This window comes from Cavia porcellus, unplaced genomic scaffold (genome assembly GCF_034190915.1).
Source record: "Cavia porcellus strain 051 isolate PalLab524CR breed Dunkin Hartley unplaced genomic scaffold, mCavPor4.1 scaffold_25, whole genome shotgun sequence".
In the NCBI taxonomy this organism is placed as follows: domain Eukaryota; kingdom Metazoa; phylum Chordata; class Mammalia; order Rodentia; family Caviidae; genus Cavia; species Cavia porcellus.
Genome location: NW_026947508.1, coordinates 12105858 through 12126560, shown reverse-complemented (window position 1 = coordinate 12126560; position 20703 = coordinate 12105858). Strand labels below are relative to the sequence as shown.

General features: G+C 58.0%; 1 protein-coding gene across 7 annotated transcripts in view; it reads right to left on the bottom strand.

The window, feature by feature from the left end:
- Window positions 1–404: 404 nt before the first annotated feature.
- Window positions 405–20703, bottom strand: part of Crocc (ciliary rootlet coiled-coil, rootletin) — a 41900-nt gene continuing 21601 nt past the window's right edge. For 5 of the 7 annotated variants that reach the window (XM_013154097.3, XM_013154096.3, XM_003471387.5 and 2 more), the window contains 22 exons: window positions 20179–20325; window positions 19698–19928; window positions 18926–19119; window positions 18524–18651; window positions 17308–17477; window positions 15796–15975; window positions 15014–15148; window positions 14603–14746; window positions 13796–14034; window positions 13296–13455; window positions 11412–11579; window positions 9964–10336; window positions 6571–6740; window positions 6344–6464; window positions 5897–6060; window positions 4448–4663; window positions 3621–3845; window positions 3080–3229; window positions 2603–2803; window positions 2344–2475; window positions 1669–1827; window positions 405–950 (listed from right to left, as the gene is read on the bottom strand). In XM_013154097.3, the coding sequence (XP_013009551.1) occupies window positions 876–950; window positions 1669–1827; window positions 2344–2475; window positions 2603–2803; window positions 3080–3229; window positions 3621–3845; window positions 4448–4663; window positions 5897–6060; window positions 6344–6464; window positions 6571–6740; window positions 9964–10336; window positions 11412–11579; window positions 13296–13455; window positions 13796–14034; window positions 14603–14746; window positions 15014–15148; window positions 15796–15975; window positions 17308–17477; window positions 18524–18651; window positions 18926–19119; window positions 19698–19928; window positions 20179–20325 (3882 nt within the window). In that variant the 3' untranslated portion in view covers window positions 405–875. Of the gene's footprint in view, window positions 951–1668; window positions 1828–2343; window positions 2476–2602; window positions 2804–3079; window positions 3230–3620; window positions 3846–4447; window positions 5099–5896; window positions 6061–6343; window positions 6465–6570; window positions 6741–9963; window positions 10337–11411; window positions 11580–13295; window positions 13456–13795; window positions 14035–14602; window positions 14747–15013; window positions 15149–15795; window positions 15976–17307; window positions 17478–18523; window positions 18652–18925; window positions 19120–19697; window positions 19929–20178; window positions 20326–20703 lie in introns of those variants that run through there. The other 2 variants (XM_063235595.1, XM_063235597.1) reach the window with 2 other exon arrangements.

Genomic DNA, 20703 nt, shown 5'->3' with positions numbered 1-20703 from the left:
CCCATTTTGCAGGCTCTGGGAGGCTAAGAACCTTCATCCAGGCAAGACCCTGTATTCACCTGAACCCTACAGTCACACTGCCCAGGAGGCCGACCCCACCCAGAAGGGGGGCCCTGTCCTCAGGAGGCCCAAGGAGAAGTGGCAAGGGTTTGGCTGCAAAGAGCTGACTTGTACCACCAGATTACTGCCTGCCCAAAGTCTCAACGGCCCCATCTGTAAAATGGGGTAGGGGGCCCAGGATCCCCACCATCCTGTGAGGGTACTAAATCCCTTTCTGGTACAGGCCTCTGCCTCCTGCTGTCCATACAGCTGCTCTTCCCAGAGGCCCTCAAACTCTCCTGCATCTCTCCCATCTCCTCCTGGCTGGAGGCACCGGCACGGCAGCATGGAGAGGGGCACAAACAGATTTTAGAAAATGGTCTTATTACAAAAAACTTAAGTTCTCACCAGTTAACATTATAAAAAGGTACAAAAATACAAGGATTCTGAGCTCTTTTGAGGAATTTCCTGACAAATGCTTCAAACTGAGGTGGAGAGATCGCTGGGAGCCAGTCAGGCCCTGGCTCCCCTCCTCTTCCCATAAGCCCCTGCTCTGGGCTGGCCAGAGACTAGGGCTGTCCCTGATGCCTGGCTTTGGCTCACCCACGGAGGGGAGGCCCTTGCACGAACTAGAGTGGTTCATCCCGGGAGAGGGGCTGGAGTGAAGCGGGTCACTGGGGGACACCAGGAAGCTACTGCTGGGTGTGGCCTGGAGCTGGTGTCCACCCATCAGTGCTGCCATGCAGCCACAGGCCAGGCCCTGGGTGGCCCGCATTGCACAGGAGACCCCTCTGTGCCAAGCACGGTTGCTCTGAGGATGCCAGATGGGCAGAGGCTCATTTCTCAGGGGGGCCAGAGGGTGGAGACAATGGCGCTGAGCTCTTTCGAAGTTGCCCCTTCAGCGTGGACACCTGAGGAAGGAGAAAAGGTAAGGGTGGCCCAAGCTCCCTGTGTGACTTCAGAGAAAAGAGGGACCCTCAGGCATGGCTGGGGTCTGGGGGAGCCCAATGTGGCCCAGGGAATATCTGGTGTCATCAGAGCCATGATGTCCTTGCTGTATAGTTTTTGACCTTGGCATCTGTCAGGGTCCCCACTGACCCCCTTATCCTTTGTACCCTCATCATTTGAGTGATCCTGGCTCTGCCAGTCTGTCTGAGCCAGTGTAGACCAGGCTGGGCCAATCAGGGCAAGTGTGGCCTGCTCAGGAAAGGGCCAAGTGACAAGCTGGTCGGGAGGCCCAGCCCTAGGGCTTTTTTTTTTTTTTTTCTGGTGCCAGGGATCAAATTCACTACAGCAGGCTTGCAAGGCAGGTGCTTATGCCACTGAGCTAAATCCCTAGCCCAACCCTAGGGCTTTTGCTGGTGCTCCCTGGAGGACGAATCCTCTCCTCTGGGACCCGTTTTCAGAATGGGCAGCTGAAGCTGCTGATGCTGTTTTTGCCACCCAGGTAAAGGGCCTGTGGCCCCTGGTCCAGCCATGGCAGCTATGAGTGCTGATCAACCAGGTCCTCTCCAAGTCTAAGAAGTTGGCACCAGCAGCTGCTTACACTCCTGAGCTCCTTGCCAGCCCCGTCCCACAGTCTACACTCACACCTGCCCCTGGCTCCCTAGTAAGAGCTGGCCCACTCACCTGTTCCTGCAGCCCCGGGACCCGCTGGCGGTGGGCATGCTTGGGCTGCACACTGGTACTGTGCAGGCGCCCCACCTCCTGCTGCAGCTCCAGCTGCTGCTGCTCGTCCACCTCTAGCTGGGCTGGACTGTGGTTCTGCTCCAGGGCCACCACCTGGGCCTGTAGGGAAGGGCCACTGCTCAAGGTTCTGGCCCAGGGCATGCACTGCACTGTGATGGGGTGTCAGGTGTCAAACACCTCCCTAAGGCTCGGTCAGTGCAGGTGTGGGGGATCGGGGGTCAGGGAGGTCCTGCCCGTGAGCCTACAGAACCTGGCCCAGGGTCCCCAGGAACTCCCCATTCAGGCACGCAGACAGACGTGCTCAAATGGAGACTGGCCAGAGGGGCAGGAACAACACTCACAAAGCAAGCGGGTCAACACCCACATTCACGGAGATGCACGCATACGTGTGAAGGCTTAAGACACACACACGTGCACACATGAAAACAGCTTTACACAGGCCACATGCATGCATCGAATTCACGGCACTCATACCTGGACATGACTACAACATACATGAATGCACGGGCTCACAGGCACTCAGTGTCGCTGCTTTGCACCAAGGGGAGGGCCACCTGCTCCCCTGGGGACCAGCGCAGGTGGAGGAGGGGCAGGGCGGGGTGGGTGGGGCCAGACCTCCAGCTGCTGGATCTGCCTCTGGGCCTTGGCCAGCTCCTGCTCAGCACCGGTGAGCGAGCGGTCCAGGCGGCCCTTCTCCGCGCTCAGCCGCACCGTGTCCTCGTGGCTGCGCAGCTTCTCCCGCTCCACCTGGGTCAGGTGTACAGGAAGGGGCTCAAGGAGCAGCTCGGAGTCCTGAGCCCAGAACACAGAGACAGGTGTGGCCCATCAAGCCAGGCCCAGAGACAGCGGGCGAGCCCAGGGTGGTATAACCCACCTTGTCCAGCGTCTTCCTGAGGGCCATGCGGTCCTTCTCCAGCCGTTGGGCAGAGCGCTCCACCTCCCGCTTCTCGGCTTCCAGCTGGGCCAGGGCCCTCTGCAGGCTGCCCAGGTGCTCCTGCAGCAGCCGTCGCTCATCCTGCAGCTTTTGCACCGAATGCAGCGCCTGGGCCTCACCCTCTTGCCGCTGCCGTAGCACCTACAGCAAAAGCCGGGCAGGCCCTGCATCCCTCTGGGTCTCAGTGTCACTGGCACCTCTGGCGCCCACTCACATGTCTCTGGGAGCCCCATGAGGGAACTGTCACCGGAGGCCAGGCAGTTCTCCTGGGGCCTGGTTTCTCCATCTGTGTACAGCAGTGTGGCTGAATGACCATGCTGCCTCACAGGAGGCAGGGCCAGTGTTCAGGATCAGATTGAGCAGGGCACACAGCGAGGCCTCTCAGGCCTGGGGACACGGGTTGAGGCCAGCCCTCACCTCCTGCAGCTGTTGCAGCTGGCCCTCCACCTCTGCCCGCTGCAGCTCCAAGTCAGCCAGCTCACCCCGCACCGTCTGCACCTGCTCCCCCAAAGAGCTGCTCTGCTTCCGAGCTTCCGACAGTGCCTGCCGGGCAGCGTCCAGCCGTTCCTGGGCGAGAGGAGCAGATGGTGCAGGCCAGCCTGCAAGCCTAAAATCAATGGTTCCTCTCCACTCTACCGCTGGACAGGGTGATGGCCCCTAAAACAAGCAGTCACCTCACCTGGCCCAAGGCAGTATACACTCACCCTGACTCATTACCTGCACCTGGATCCTCCCACACCACTGGTACCTTCTTTCTTACTGAATGCTCCAGAACCACCTCTTGATTGGCTGATGCTCCACCGGGCCGGCCCTCCCCTCAATGCCTGTTACTGACTGGCTACTCAGAATCCCCAACTGACAGCCCACTGGCTGGGTCCTCACCAGCCCCCTCCAGGTCTACTCCTACTGGCTGACTTGCATATGGGTCCTCCCCCAGCCACACCAGGCAGCCCTATACCTGGAGCACCTGGCGGTCATGTTCACAGGCAGTCAGCGCCTTCTGCAGCTGCAGGTTCTTGTCCTGGGTGCTGGTGAGGCTGGTGTTGCTCTGGGCCAGGGCCTGTGTCAGGTTCTGTACTTTGTCCCGCAGGACCCTTTCGCTCTCCTCCACCTTGGCCAGGGCCCCATTCAGCCGCTCCACTGTCAGCTGCAAGGTCCTCGCCTTCACCTCACTGTCGGCCACCTGGCAGGGGACAGACAGGACATCAGAGGGTTCTGCTCCCACTGTGACCGCTGCCAGGCCTGCCCAACCCAAGCTCTTCCCACCCCTTTGGCCTTCATCTTTGATACCCATCCTTCCCAGGCACTCGCCCTGGCTCAGCCTACTGCCACCTGGGCCCCATCCTACTGCCAGTTAACTACTCCTCTCCACAGCTACATCAACCTGGTTATCTGGAGTTTCTTCCTTGCCATAAAAGAGAAAGTAAAGTACCATAACCCTGAAATGTTCTGTCTTGAACATTATATCAAACAGGGATAACTGCTGAACATCCAATTAGAGCTTCCTAGCAGGCAAGGTGAAAAAAGCAAAATCCCCATCTCTATTGTGTTCCACATCTCCCGTCTGTGCAGATTCTGTCATGGGAGAGCATTAAATGTTAATTTCTTTTATTAGCTAGGCGATGGGGAAAGGCATCACCTCTAAAGCTCCATTTGCCCATCTTTAAAATGGGGCTGATGTTAATACTCACCTCACAGGATTGTAGGGGGACCGTGGAGACCCTGTAGAGTACCTGGCGCAGGGCAGGCATGCAGCTGGCATGCTGTGAGTGGCGAGGGGCCTACCTGTCTCTGCAAGGAGTCCACGCGATCCTGCAGGGCCTGTGCATGGGCCTCACGGTCACTGAGGCCCAGGCGACTCCGCTGCAGCTCGCCCTCGAGCGCCCGCCGCTGCAGCTCCAGCTTGATGGTGCGGCTCTCGGAGGCATCCAGCACCTCCTTCAGGCGCCGTTTGTCGCTCTCCAGCTTCGCCTCATTGGCCTTCATCTTGCTCATCTTCTCCTGCAGAGGGGGAGGCGCAGGCCCCGGTGCTGTGTGTACCCCACACCCATCCCCCACCTCCCTTAGCTAGAGTGGGGGGCAGCCTCAAAGACGGTGTGGCCAGGTCCCAGCCTGAGCCCCTCCGGGGTTCTCAGTGCCCTCAAGTGTCCCCAGGATGAGTGGGTCCAAGGACCCCAGATCACCATGGGGTTTGCCTGTGACCCGTCCCATACTCTGACCCTGGGGGGGTCTTCATTGGTCCAGGGTACCATAAGAGTTGTGGGAGAAGGCTGAACATGCAGGTTCCAGGGCGCTCCCCAGCTCCCCAGAAGCACTGTCCAGGGCGTCCAGAAGCTACATGTATAACCAGAGCTGAACCCAAAGCACTGTGGCATTCCAGGGCTTCCAGGAAGAACTCCCCTCCCTCCCGTGTTTGGGGTCAGTCAGAGAAGGGTCCTGGGAGAGGGGACAGAGCAAGACAAACACAATATCATTCAATCCACATCACCATCCTGGAGACACAGTGGGTCATGGTGGCGGGGGGGGGGGCACTGTAGCCTGCCCCCACCCTGCCCTGAGTCTGGCCCCTCTTGCCCTGCTCAGAGCCCCAGCCCTGCCCTGTCTTGCCCAGGGGCCCCCACTCTGGCTCCTGCCCAGCTTTGTTCCTGGCCTCCTCCCGGGCCCCTGCAGCTGGGCCCAAGGCCAGAGCTGAAGCCGCAGACACAACAATCCAGCTCAGCTCAGCCCCGGCCAGGCCAGGGGTGGGCTACGGGTAGCAGCGGGCCAGGGAAGCCGGAGGGGGCGGGGTGTCCACCACCAGCTCAAGGCTTTGGGAGCCTCGAGTGTCACCACCAGGCCCAGGCTTCTTGTCCCAGATAGATGGATGGACAGACAGACAGACACACGTAGGTGAACACTGATGTCCACCAGACACACAAAACCCCAGAACACTATTCCCATGGCTATGCAGACACAAAAAATAGGACCCCCTGGGCACCAGCTGGGTTTCCCTAGTGTGTATGCCAGGTTCCCCTTCAACAGGTAAGAACAACAAGAATCAGACAGCAGAATTGCACCCAGGGCAGCTGACTTGGGCCTCCCACTTTGCCTACAGCCTCATGAACCAAGGTGACAGAAACTGAACATGTTTTTGTAGAAGCGGAGCAGGTTGTCACCACGGTGGAACAGCAGCACGCTCACACGGCCACTCCAGCACACGTCCCCCGCCCGCTGGCCCTCAGCACCTGTCCGTACCTGGCTGGCCCGGAGCTCGCTCTCGGTGGCCTGCAGGCTCCTCTCCAGGGAGGCCACCTGGTCCAGCATGGCCCTGCGCTCCCGCTCACTACGCCGCACGCTCTCCTCCTGTAGTGCCAGCTCCGCCTGGGCCCCGCTCAGCCGCCCATCCACACTGCGCCGGGCTGCGGCCACCACCCGGTCCCATCAGGCACAGCCAGCAGAGCTGGAGACCCGACCCAGGCCACAGGATGCCCACTTGAGCCCCACTCGCCACAGGGCCTGCTTGTTGGTCCCCCAGGGGATGCAGGTCCAGCCGCAGGTGGGCTGAGCAGGCAGGGTGCCCTGCAGGAGCGGGCTCAGAATCAGGGCAGCCATGCAGCCGGCCTGGCCAATGTCCCAGCCTTCTAACTCAGTTGCTCCCCAGGATCAAAAGAACAGAGCTGGGACCTTGAGGGTCAAACTCACCTTCCTCGCTCTCGGCCACGGCCTTCTGCAGCTGCCTGGCCCGAGAAGTCACACTGTCCTTCTCGGCCTCCATCTCAGCCAGCTGCCGACTGAGGGTGCTGGTCTGGGCCCGGAGCTCATCCTACAGCCCGACATTGGGGGAGGGGGAGACCCTGCTCTGAGATTCTGCTGCCCCTCGGCACCCTTGGCCACAGGTTCCCCACGCAGCCCCTTGCAGCCACCCTCACCCGCTCTCGCTGGGTGCCCCACAGCTCCTGCAGGAAGTCCCGGAGAGCACTTCTCACTGCCTCTGGGTCCAGGTCTGCAGGGCCCGGGGAGGTGGCAGGTCCTGGGGACGGGGGCTGGGACTCAGGGCTGCGTTCCAAGGGGCTGGGGCTGCTGAGTCCTTCTCCACTTCCTAAAAGAGAAGATGTGCTCAGGGACACAGGAGCCCCATACATGGCTGCAAGGCTCCCTGACAACCCTCTCATCCAGCCCCGCCACACCCAACGGCCAATCTGACCTTCCTGTAGCTCAAGGGCCACATTACCCTCTGCCTTGAACTGGCCACCAGACCCCATGTCAGAATTAAGCCAAGGTTTTTGCCACACAGAAGCCCCATTGCCTACTCTGCATCACTCTCAGCTCCTAGGTTCTAGAATATTCCCCAATTCAGCCCCAGGGCTTCTGCATGTGGTGTTCTTCTCCTCAGGGCTCCTCCATGCCCATCCCACCCTTTAGGTCACTCCCTCCAAGGCCTGTTTGACCCCAGGCTGGGTTGGGGTGACCACCACTCAATCCACTGAGGGTGTGAGGGCTGTTTCGTCATCTAGATCACATGCGCCATGAAGGCTGGGCTGTGTCTTTCCTGTCCAGGGCTTGTCCCTAAGGCCCAGGCCATGGATGGGCACTCTGTCACTTTAACCTCTCTCTGAGCTGCAGGCTCACCTGTGCCAAGCACCAGGTCAATGCCCTCCCCACAAGGCCTCATTCCATTCTCCCAATAATCCCCGACACGCAAGCACCAGCTCTACCCCCTCCATGGGTTCCAAGCAGTTAGCTGATTTGTTTCAAAGCTGGGAAATTTCAGAACGGCAGTTGGAACCTGTACAAGTTGGTTCCCCAGTGGACCAAAACCTGGAACTCCCTTGAGAGAGGACCAGCCTAGAGATGGGGGAGGAGACAGAGTGCCACCTGGAGGTTAGCATTGCAGTTGCAGGACCCCGGTGGACCCATTTGAGCTCAAGGGTTCCCCAAAAGCAGGACCCCCATTCTGCAAAGATCTCAACCCTCAGGGAACAGCCACACTGCTAGTGGCCTCAAGGGCTAGGTGAGCCAGTCTCTGTCTCCACCTCCTTGCCTTATGCTGGCCACACTGTTCTGTTGTCATCCTGCGGGTCCCAGGCTGGGCCTCCCCCTCAGCCCTGGCCTCCCCCAGAAGCACCCTCCAGCATAACCTTCTCTTGCCTGTATCTTTTATATTTACTCACTACTTACTTATTTTTGTGACAAGCATATATAACTTCAAATGTGTCTTTTTTCCTACACTGGGGCTCAAACTTGGGCACTCTATCCCTGAACTCACCCGAACGGGCGGGCCCCTAATCCCAGATGTTGTCCTCATGAAAAGGGGACTGGGACCAGACAAGCACGCAGGGCACTCGCTATGTGACAAGCTTTGCTGCCATAAGCCAAGCAGCTCTCCAAGTGGGGGGGCTGGAGCCACTCCTGCCCTGCAGCCTTCAGAGGAAGCTGGTTCCAGATGCTGACAGGCGGACCTGCCTTTCTGTCCTTAAGCCCCTGGGCTGGTGACAGTAGGCCTTGTGTATCAGGGACTTCCATGTCCTGATATTCAGCCAACTGCAAATTAGATTTTTTTTTTTTTTTAATGCTGAGAGTAATGACTGATCTCAGCATTCTGGGAGGCTGAGGCCAGAGGGTCACAAGCTGGATCCCAGCCCAAGCAACTTAAGGACTCACTAAGATCCTCAGTTTTAAATTACATCCATACTGAACAGGAACAGCTTTCAAACAGTTCTTGGCATCACCCCCTACACAATACACAGCAACAGCCATCTATATGCATTATCAGTGGATTAATGGTGACAAGTACTCTGGAGAGACAGGCTGTGGTGTGCAGATAAACACTGAATTATTTACGTACTGCTCTTGGGATCCAGATACTGGTAACCCCAGAACAGGGAGCAGGGGAATGATCCATTGCTACAGCTGTCCCAGCCAACCAGGGCCTTAGCACTGAGCTAAGCCTAGGTTCTTTGAGGCTGAGTCTTGTTACACCACTGAACTGCCCAGGCTGGGCTTGAACTTGTCATCCTCCTGTTTTAGCCTCCCAGAGGACTGGAATCGCAGGCCTGTGCCACCACCCCCAGCAGAAAGTCTGGGTTAAAGCAATCACCCCCAACACCCTCCCAGCTCTCCGTCTCTGATCTACCTTCTACTTGTAACAATGTGTCTATTCTAGATAGTTCATATAAGCAGGCTCAAACCATATTCGTCCTTTCATTCATGTTTTGCAGCTCTGGGATTGAACCCAGGGACCCACACACGGCAGGTCTAGGTCTACCACTGACCTCTACTCCCTACCTCTTTCTTTGCCCTTTCTTGACTTAGCTCAAGGAGTCTAATGCCTTTACAGCTTCTGTGTATCCTATGCTATGATGTGACTCCTTTCTAAGGCCAGAAGGATTCACTTGGCTGACATACATTTTGTTTATCCATCTGGTGGTGAACGCTTGAGATGTCACCCGTTTTTGGCATTGTGAATGATGTGGCAATAAACCTTGGTGTACAGATAGCTGTTCAAGTCCCTATTTTCAAGCCCACTGGCTACACAGCTGGGAGAAATCTGTTCTGAAGGTAATTTTATTTTCTGCTTTTACAGGATATGCCAAGGTATTTTCTTTTTCTTTTTCTTTTTTCCTTTTTATCGGTACCAGGGATCGAACTCACAACTGCCTGCGTGCAAGGCAGGCGTTTATGCCGCTGAGCTAAATCCCCAGCCCCCAGCCCCTCAATACTTTTATATTTATTAATTTTTTATCAGGTCCTTTACAATGAGCTACTCAGCTACCCAAGCTGGGCTTGCACTTTAATCCTCCGGCCTCAGCCTTCCCAAACGTTGGGATCACAGGCGTGTGGCACCATGACCAGCTCTATACTGCATTTATACACCATGTTCACTTTTCTCTATTCTCACACCTATATAAAAGCTCCATAAGAGCAGAGATGCTTGCCATGTCATTCCTGTTTTGTTCTCGGTGCTTAAACTGTCTGGCACTTGTTGTACAGTTAAATATTGAGTGAATGAACAAATGCCATGCTTCATGGTATGGAGCCTGCCCATGCCTGTGAAGATTCTGGTATCACAGGCCTACAGTGGAGGGGTATTGGAGGCTAAAGAGGATGGAGATGGGGTCCACAGATCGGTTAAAATAGGGGTTGACTCAGGAAGAGTTGGGCATTAAGAATCTCTCACCAAGCAGCAGCCTAGACAGAGCGTGGATAAGGGGCGGAGCCTCGGCGACGGATGGAGCTATCACAGCCCCCCCACCCCAAATTGGGCCCGCTCCCGGGCTGTAGGCGTGGCCTCAGCCAGGCCCGCCCCCTCCCCACACACTCACCTCCTACGGGCGAGTCGCTGGCCGGGGAGCCAGGCGCGGGACGCGGGGCGGGACTGGGCACTCGGCCCAGGCCCAGGCCCCGGCGCAGAGCGGAGCGCAGGCCGCCCAACTGGGCCTCTGCAGCGCGCCGCTGCGCCTCCACGCGGGCCAGCTCTGCCTCCAGGCCCTGCGCTCGGCCCTCTGCCGCGCTCAGCCGCAGCCCCAGCTCTGCGGCCTCTGCCCGGGCCGCCTCCAGCTTTAGCTCCAGGCTGCGGGCGTGGTCCAGCTGCTTCTTCTGCGCCCCACGCGCCTCCTCCAGGGAGCCCTGCAGGCCTCGCTCGCGGGCCCGGAACGCGGCCTCCTGCTCCTGCAGCTTCCGCTGGCATCCCTGGAGCTGGGTGGGGTGAAGCCAAGAGGTGGGTGTCACAGGCCACCCAGTGCCCCCCTCCTGGCTCAGGCCACGTTGCATTGTGTGGTTTCCACCCAATTAGGCGGTACAAAAGCATCCACGGGATGTGGGAGGAAATTCTTAGAATTTTTCATCTCTTTCCCCTGTATATATAAGCCTTGCAATGTACAGAGTTTATTACTAATAACAGCCAACACTCATATAGACAGGACTTAGTGTCAAGCATTAAGTGCTTTCCAAAAAAGGGGAGGAAATAATGCTATTTTGCTCTGAGTCATCCTCATTTTACTGATAATGAAGTTGAGGCATGGAGAAGTTAAGTAACTTGTCCAACACCACACAAGGAGTGTGCTGAAAGCCGGGATTCGGAGCCAGGCGCTGAGCTCCAGTCTGATTTCTGACCACCAGATATACTGCTTCTCCATGCACATCATTTATTAATAAGTAAGCACAGCATGAGGACGAGTACTAAAAATGGTGATGATTTCCTGGTGATGCATGATCACAAATGCTACCCTCTTCCAGTCATTGGTTTTGCTGGAAACCCATCTACCGAGAGTGGCTCAGACACCAGGACCTTCCCTACATCCCCAGTGCCTCTCCCATAAGTGCTCTGATGCAGAGATTAAGCCAGTTGGTCTAGGCCATACAGTAGATTCAAACAGCACAGCAGCCAGCAAAGGCAGAATGGAAAAAGTGCAGGCTTTGGAGCCAGACTTAGGTGGCTGTGTGACCCTGTGTGGACCCCCTAAACTCTGAGCCTCAGTGTCTGATGCTATCTGTAAAATGGGGTAATGGTACCCATCTCTTAGGGCTGCTGCGAAAATCAAACAGGGTTACACCTACAGAAAGGCCCCACCCCCTTTTTTGTACCTGCATACACTGGGCCCATAGCATTTCCATTGTTAATGTTGTTATAACTAACATTATAGGACTAAGGGATGGGAATGGGTCTGATCTTGCAGAAGGACTTCAGCCCTGGAGGGCTCACCTGCTTCCACCTAGAGGAGGGGCACCTCCACACCCCCCCCCAAGCCAGCTCATCCATCTACCCAGGTACCTCCTGCTGCACGGCCTCCACGCTGGCCTCACCCTTCAGTAGCTTCTGCCGCAGACCCAGGGCCTCCCTGCGGCTCTCCTTCTCTGCCCGCTCACCCAGGGCCAGGCGGCCCTGCAGCTCTGCCAACTCCTGGCTCAGCCTGGCGTTCTCACTGTCCAGCATCTTCATCTGAGGGAGACAGAGGGAGTAGCTGTGCCCCATGCCTTGCCCAGTCCTGGCCCAGAAGGCACTCCAGACACACGCACAAACGCTACTCCATACAAAACCTCCGGTACTATGCCAGACTCCTGGCACCAATGGCCTGTCCACTACTGAATCCGTGGGCCCCAAACTACCTTTCATGGAGCAGGGGCGCAAAGGTTGACCTGTTATCAGACCTGGAGTTCCACAAGCAGGGACCTCAGCTTCCTGCACCACCTCTCACCTCCACAATGATGCCCTTCAGTAGGGCACTGAGTGTGTGTCCAGCCCTGTTTTCAGCATGTCACCTACACTGATGCACTTCACACCTACCTAAGGCAGGCACTGACATAATCCCTATTTGAGAGATAAGAATGAGGCTTGGAGCTTGAAGTGGCTTGTCTGAGGCCACCCAGCATGCAAACTGCACACTGGGGTTCAACTCTATCATGTGGGATGAGCAGTGTGTCCCAAGCCAGTTTCCCTAGGAGACCAGGTCCGGGTGACACCTGCCAACACCACAGTGAAACACAGCAGGCAAAAGGAGGGCATGCTGCGGCCTGCGTGCCCCCAGCGAGAGGCTAGACACAAGTGTCAGTCCTCTGCGGGTCTTGCGTGGCTTCTTGACAGGGGCCTGAGGAGAGGCAGTTCTGGGGGGATGTGGAAAGGATGTGACTTTGTGGGTGTCACATGCTACCTCTCACAGGCTTGGCCTAGGAACCCAAAAACGCTGCTTCCTGCCCTTTACCTTTCTAGCATGGGGAAACCCAAGTCCACAGTGCACACAGCAGGTGCTTGTTCAGTGCATGCTGTTCTCGGAGAACCGGGGGTCACCTCTTTGGGGTTAGAAAGCTAAAGCCTGCCAAAATGGCCTTCTCTTGTTTCCAAAGAGCAGGGGTAGCGGTTGTATTTTTTTGTTTGAGGCAGGGTCTCACTATGGAGTGTAGGCTGGCCTTGAACTCACTCATGTAGCCTAGCCTGGCCTCAAACTCATGGCAATCCTCCTGTCTCAGCCTTCTTCAGCCGGGGATACAGATGTGCATCACTATGCTGGGCTCTGTAAACTTGATTTTTGTTTTGGGGATAGAAACCAGGGCCTTGAGCAAGCTAAGCACATGGACCACTGCCGAGGTGTATTCCCAACCCCTCTGGGACTGCTCTCTCACACCAGCGCAGGGTAGTAAGGAGGGTCCATGTGACCAGCAGATTAGCTGGAAATATTCACTGTTTAGGGGCTGGGGATTTAGCTCAGCAGCATAAGCACCTGCCTTGCAAGCAGGCAGTCATGAGTTCCATCCCTGGTACCAATAAAAAGGAAAAAGACAAAAAAAAGAAAAAGAAAAAGGAATATTCACTGTTTGGTTCCTTACAAGTTCTTCAGCCCCATCTATTTTACAGGGCCTATTCCTTTGGTTGTTCCTGGACTCCTTTAGAACTGGCCAAGACCCCAGCCCCGCTCCTTGGGAGAGTGGGCCAGCACACGTACACAGACAGGCATGGGCTTTGCCCAGATCCAGAGAGCAGGGCTTCTCAAAGCCCATCTGTGAATCCTCAGGTCAGGTAACTCCTTGCTAGAGCTCAAGCCCCGGCTTTTACCAAAGGGGACTTGTTCTTGGAAAGGATTCCAGCTGGACATGGAGCTCTGGAAGGGGCGCTGCAGGCCCAGCACAGTCCAGGCCCGGGGGACCGAGGCTGGGGGCTTGCCTGCCTCCGCAGCTCCTGCAGCTCCCGCCGCGCCTCCAGCCGCGAGCGCTCTGCTTCCTGCAGCCCTGCACGCAGCTCCCCGGCCTCCTTGCCCACGGCTGCCCGCGCCTCCTCCAGGAGCGCCAGCTTCTGCTCCTTGTCCTCGTTGGCCAGCTTCAGGCTGAAAAGGGAAGACAGTTCGGTGTTCGGTGCTGCCCGTCAGCCCTCGCCCTGATTTCTCCTATGGGTCTGGCCCCATCATGGCCCAGATGTGTCCCACTTGCTACAAGTGGCCCCTCCACCCTTCCCGTGCTAGGGACAGACCTTCGGCTAGGAGAGGTACACGAGGACTCCATGAGGGCGATGGCAGCAGACAGAGTCTAAGTCTGGACCCATCCCTGGCTGCTGCCATCTAAAATGACCCACGCAGTAGGCAGGCTGTGCTCAGGGGCCAGAGAATCTCCACCTGCACGACTTCCCCGGGACGGGGACAAGGTTGGGTGAAGGAGCCCGGGCCGCACCTGATGCGCTCGCTCTCCGCCCTCCGCACGGCCGCCCGCAGCTCCTCATTGGAGTGCCGCAGGGCCTCACGCTCCTTGGCGCCCTCGCTCAGGCTGCGCCGCAGCTCACTGGCCTCCTGGCGCTGGGCCTCTCGGCCTTCCTGGCTGTCGCGCACCTTGCGCTGGGTCTCCAGCAGCTCCCGCCGCAGCCCGTCCTTCGCGTCCTCCAGCAGGCGCAGCTGAGCCCGAAGCTCTTCTGCCTGTGAGCCCAGAACAGGGTCAGGGCCCCCACGAAGCAGGGACCTTGGAAAGAATGGGCCCATACCTCATGTCACCGGCAAGGGGTGATGGCCCCAGCCCTCTGCAGTTGTTATGACTGAAAGTACACTGGGGTCTTCTGGGCCTGAAATAATCATTGATCAAAATCATCCAGCAGACGACACCAAGCCAGGAGGGGCTTAGCAGTCATCCAAGTCCCCTAAGTCCAAACTGCGAACAGTGCTAAATAAACGCTCGCTATCTCCTCACATTGTCAGCCACCAATTGTCCTCAAATACAGGGAGGGAAGAATCAAGAGTTTCCCATTATTAAGGCTACACCCTCAGTCCTTTCTTAAGACAGGGTCTTGCCAAGTTGCCCAGGTTGGCCTGGAACTCCCAATCCTCCTCCTTAGCCTCCTGAGTAGCTGGGATTACAAGCTTGCACCTCCACCCTCAGCTCAATTCGGGGAGGAGCCTTATACCCTTTGGGGTCCCCCACAGGACCAGGCCCCCGACTGGCATGTGCAGCCTCCGATGGCGTGAGCTGCAGAGGCAGCTGGCAGCTCACCTCCCGCAGGCAGGACTCCCGCTGCCTGCCCAGGTCCCGGGCCTGCTCCTGCAGCCTCTGCACTTCCTGGGCGTGGACAGCAGCGGCCTCCTCAAGCTGGGCCCGGAGGTCTCGAAGTTCGGACGTCAGGGCATTCACGGTGCTCTGGGACAGATGGGCCCCTCAGAGAGGTCGTAGGGTGCCAGTCCCTCTGCCCTCTTGCTGCTCCTAACCCACAGGCTGAATTTCCCACATTCTGCTCCAAACACAGCCCCTCCCACTGGCTAGCCAGGCCCCTGCTCATCCCGCAGTGCCCCCAAAGTGCTGTCCATGTCGCTGGTCTCTCCCCATACTCAGGGACTCACAAAGGCGGAGCTGTGCTACCTCCCAAAGGAAGGTGAGCTGCCCACTCAACTGCCCGGTTTGCCCTACCCGGTCCTGCTCCTGCCGGCTCTGGGCATCTCGCTTCTGCCGCTCCATCTCCAAGGAGATGGCAGCCAGGCTGTGCTGTGTCCCCATCAGCTTCTCTGACAGCGCTGTCTTCTCCGACTCCTTCAGGGACAGGGCCTGAGCGGTGGCAGGGAACACAGAGCTTGGGGGTTGGCCAGACCAAGCAGCACAGTCAGGCCCCGCCCCTCCCGGTGCTGGGCCTCAGTGGCCTGAGAGTGGCAGAGGTCGGGGGCAGCGGAACAGGCTCGGTCCCTACAGCTCAACAACAGCAACAGTGATCCTGGTCATGTGGACCTCACCAACCTGCCACAACATCCCTAGGGAATTCTTTCATTATTCCCTTCTTACAGATGAGGACACTGAGGCTCAAAGCGGGAAGGTGACTTGCCCAGGGTGCCACCACAGGGGAGGAGAGATGGGCGCAGTCTGTCCTCTCTCCAGCACTTGCAGCAAAATTAGGAATTAATTCTTTGGGGAGGGCGGTGACAGCCACTTCGAGGACTGCCCAAGGTGGTCATGGGCAAGTTGTGCCCAGCCTGGGGCAGGCTGAGGGCAGGAGACCATGATGCACAGCTTTCCTGGTGCCACAGCTGTGGTCAGGCATGGGGTTCTCAATGCATCACACCCTCCTCCAATTCTTCCCTCTTGCAGGTGCGAAAACTGAGGCCCAGAAGGGATGGGGCCACCCCCAAGGCCCCTGGCTGCTGGGTGGTTGAGAAGGGTCCACCCTGGGGAATCATGAGGCCGCCCCAGAGCTCACACACCTGCTGCTTCTCGCTCTCAGCCAGGAGCAGGCCCTCATCCCGCTCCTGCTGCAGTGCGGCGATCTCCTCGCTCAGTTCCTCCTTCTCAGCCTCCATCCGGGCCAGCAGCTCCTCCCGCTCCCGCTGCAGCTGGCCCTGCAGCTGGGCCCGCTCTGTCTGAAGCTCCCGCCAGGCCACTTCCTGGGGACCACACCCGGGTGTCTGAGACACACAAGTGGGGCCCCCACATCCCCTAACACAACCAAGGGGAACAAGGTCATCTGTACCCACAGGTGCAAGACAGGGTAGTGCCCAGGTCACCACAAGGTGGGATGATGAGTACTGTCACCAGGACAGACCAGGGCTGTGAAAGCCCCAAAGGTGGCAGCTGCCTGGGCTGGGGTCACATGGTCCCCAAAAGACGGTTGAGCAGAGTCAGCCAGGGAGAAAAAAGGCCCTCAGCCCAAGAGCACAGCCAGGCAGGACCAGCAGCAAGAGGCGTAAGGCTGGTCTGGCTCCCTGAAGGGTGGTAGGTGGGTGCACAGAGCATAAAGGTGAAGGTCAGCCCATGTAGGGTGCCAAGAGCAGGTGCCCAGCTCCAGCACTGGCCCCCAGAACTTTCTCAAAATCAGGCAGTGGCAGGCCTTCCTGAGCTGTTGTGCCGCCACCTGCTGGAGAGGTGTGATAATCCCACAGGACACGGGTAAACGGCAGCCCTGGAGTTCAGAAGCAGCCTGTGTGGGCTGGGTGGTTCTGGGGCCCAGTCCTGAGGGCCACTGTGAAGTGTGCCGGTATGGGTAACAATGATTTATGAAGCATTTATTGAGTGGCAGTTGCTACACTAATGCATGCATATGGCATATCTCACATCAACCTCACGACACCTCATCCCACACCCATGTGTGCAGATGCGGAAATGGAAACCAGGAGACCTTACACAGCATCACCATCACCAGTGTGGGACCAAGATCAGATTTAAACTCGAACAATGTAAGGCCAGAGCCACTGTTCTAGCAACCTCACCCTGGCCCATTGCGTGTCCTCTGTGTGAGGGTCCCCAGGGATCTTAATATACAAACAGCGCAACTTTGCAAACAAAAGTGCCTTCTGCCACACATATGCTGACTTTTCTCAAATGTGACTGGGGATCCCCTACAACATCACCAGGGTAGAATCTCATCCGGAGTCTGGGAATCTGCATTTTTGTTTTTGTAATCCTGAGGGTTGAACCCAGGACCTTCACAGACTTATATCCTCAGACCTTTATTTTTTTAATTTAAAGACGGAGTTTTGCTAAGTCACTAAGTTGCCCAGGCTGGGCTCAAACTTTGTAATCCTCCTGCCTCAGCCTCCCAGAGTGCTAGGATTATGATCATGCCAGGCAAATCTATGGATTGGATAAGGATGTTCCTGTCACATGAATCCGCCCTGCTGTCCCCACTGTATGTACAGCACAGATGGGAGGATGACTCCTCCGAAGTCACAGAGGAGACAGTGGCTCAGAGCCCTCACCATCCCCACCTCTGCTCAAACCTTCTCTCGATGGAGTCGCTGCAGGTCCTCTTCGTGGGCTGCCCGCTGCTCCCGTAGAGAGGCCTGGGCTTCTCGCTCAGCCTGCGCCAGTTTCTGGGCCATGAGCTCCTTGTCCAGAGCTGCCTTCTCCTCTGTGTTTGCTATCTGCTGCCGCAGGCCTGCTAGCTCCCCTGCACAGAAGGCCGGGGTAAGGCAGGGCCGGGTCAAAACCTCTCTGGGGCCAGCAGATTCAGGCCAGGTGGGCCACATGGGCACCCAGGAGAGGGGAGAGGAATCCCCTAGCATCTGGGCTGTTTTGCTGGGAAGTGGCTCACCCTCTCTGGGCCCCCGTTTTCCCATCTGCTGCAGGGCCCAGTGGCTCTGGCCCCATCTGCTCACTAAGAACAGCATCAAGGGACAAAATGATTGATGCGAAGGGCCCTGCAGATGGGAAGGATGCCAAAAATACAACCACTCCCATTACTACCTGAGCGCCACTCCACCGAACAGTTCTGTTCCAGCCTCACAATGTGCCTGGTTAGCTTCTCTACCCTCATCTACAGAGGGGGACCCGGAGGCTCAGAGGTGGGCATCTTCCCAACACTACCCACCGTCACATAATGCTGTCCCCCATGAACTTGGTCTGGCGTCAACTGTCAGCACTTGTGGAGGTGACAATGGGAAGGGGCAGCCTGCCATGGACCAGCTATAACACTATTCCCCAGTGAAAAGCCAGCCTCTCCTTTCCTGGCTCTGTCCGGCTCGGGTGGACAAGGACAGGAAAATGAATTTCCATGACCCGAGTTGGTACACAGGTGCTCACCTGTGGTGAGTGGGAAGAACCTGGGGTGCAGACTGGCCGGGGAACATGGGGGATGCTAGGCAGGGCCTGTGGGCCAGGGAGTGTTGGGAAAAGCAGCTGGCAGCTCTGTAGGGAACTCGGAGCTCTCCACTGTCCCCAAGGTACTGCTGACCATGCCAGGCACCACGCCCAGGCCTCCGCCGCCTCCTCCAACCTCAGCTTGGTATCACACCTAGCAGGTGGCACTCCCACCTCTAATGTCACCTGAGGACTCCACAGCCCACACAGTGAAGGAACTCTCTCCAGCGCAACTGAGGACCAGAACCTAGGTCAGCCAGACTCCCAGGCCGGTGCTCTGAACCTCGGAGACCCCAGAACCCAATAGGCTGCAGTTTGGCAGAAGGCTGGTATCCTCCCAGGCCCTGCCCCGCATACCGGCCAGGGTTTCCTTGGCCACCAGCAGGGCCTGTCCATCGGCTTCCAGCTGCTCGCGGCGGGCCTCAAGCTGAGACAGCTGCCTTTGCACCTCAAACAGGCTGCTCTCCAGGGCTTCCTTCTCCAAGCTGTGGTACACGCAGTCCCTGAGGCCCTGGCACTCAGCCTCCGCAGCCCCAGGGAACTGTGGCTGTCAAGGTGTGGACAGCTGCGGGCCTTGTGCCAGCCTACCTGCCAGCCGGGCCCAAGCTCCCTGGAGAAGGCTGGGCCCTAGCTGGCTCTGTTGGCAAGCTGGGCTCCTAAGTAACTGCCCCCGTGAGCCAATGCCAGGGCAGAGCTGGTGGTGATGTAGCCCCACACACCCTCCACCCCCAAGGCACTGGGCAGAACCTGAGGCCTTACCGCAGACGCGTGACTTCCTCTGCCAGGGTCCGGCCTTCGCGCTCGGCTGCCGCCAGCTGCACAACCAGACTGGCTCGCTCCTTGGCCACCGCCTCTTTCTCCCGGGTGGCTCGCTCGAGTGCCTCCACCTGCCGTTGCGACTCCCGCTGGGCCTGCTCCAGCTCCTGCTCCCTCCCGCTCAGCTGCCGCGAGAGCTGTCCCCACCCAGAACTGTGAGCACCACTCCCAGACCCCTGGATCTGCTTATTACACAGCACTCCAACTCGGGGTCCCCTGGCCCGGGGTCTGGCAGGTGAGAGGGCCAAGCCAAGCCCTATCTCTGTCCTGCCATGCCACGTATCTGTACCAGATCAAACCACAGGCTTTCAGACCCAAAACGCAAGTCTATACAAAACCAAGGACCCTCACTTGGCTTTGGGCTAAGGGACCTCTTTCTCACCCTGAAATTTTCAGAGAAGCTGAAAGAACAAGATAGACTCAGGGAAGCTGCCCTGCAGGGCACAGAGTGGACACTGTCATTGCCTCCTCTACCCCACACCCTCCAACTCCCTCCAGGACTGGCACTGTGTAATGATCTCTGGATTTCTAAAGCCCTTGGACCCCTTCCGGCTGTGATGTCCCAAGCCCAATTCCAATCCTAACAGTCTCCACCTATTCTGATATTGTTGATCTGTATGGAGAGGTAATGCAGGGCAGACCTAAACCCAGAAGCAGGCTCTCGGGCCTCTCCTCACTCACTCTGCCCCCCACTTCTGCATGGGGCTCAGCCCACCTGGGCCAGCTGCTCCTGCAGCCGGCTATGCTCGCCACGCAGCGTGTGGAGCTGCTGCCCCAGCTCGTCCCGGGCCTGTTCAGCGGAGTGCAGGGAGCCCTCCAGGCCCTGCCGCTCCACCTCCTGCTCCAGCCGCAGCTGCTCCAGCCGCCGCTGCTCCTCCAAAGCTGAGGTGGCCTCATGCTCTGCCTGCCGCTGCTTCCCCAGCAAGGCTGCCTTTTCCTCCTCCAGCTGCAGGGTACAGGTGGGCAAGGGGGATGAGCAAGGGTACCCCCAGGACTAGGGATGTCTCCCCAGTCTTCCCACAGACCCAACCAGCCAGGTGCATGGACCCGGAGAGGGGAAAAATAGAGGATATATACACTAGAAGACAGATAGACAGACAGAGACAGGGCCAGAAGAGAGGCAGAGACCACGACAGACAGGCACAGGTGTGGGGCCTCAGTGAAGGGGACAGGTGGGCTTGCTGTGCACAACACACCTGAGCGACGAGACGATTCAGGCCCAGCTTGTCCTGAGCGAGGCTCTCGTTGAGGGCGCTCAGCTTGGACAGGGCATCGCGCAGAGAGGCCTCCTCTGCCCTCAGCTTGGTCATGGACAGCTCGAACTCCACTCGGCCAGCCTCTGCCTGCAGGTATCAGGAGGTGGGTGAGTGGGAAGAGGCAGGAAGAGACCCCGAGCGATGGACTGCAGAGGCGGAGGGAGGCACTGAGTCAGGAGAAATCGCTGCAGACGTAGAACTCTGGCCCGGAGGTCACGAGGGGAAACACAGGCTGCAGCACCGCGCAGTGGGGAAGGAAGCCCAGCTCCAGCTGCAGGTCAGGGCCAGGGCACAGGATCCCCAAGTGGGGTCTAACTGTGGCACTGCCAGGTAAGCCCAGGCATTAAGGCATGGGACAGGGACCCAGTGGGGACTCTCTAGACAGCAGTCCCAGCTCCCACAGAGCCAGGACCTGGTGAGGTCAACCCGCTTGCAGCTGGAATCAGAGGTCAGCCTGTGTCCAGA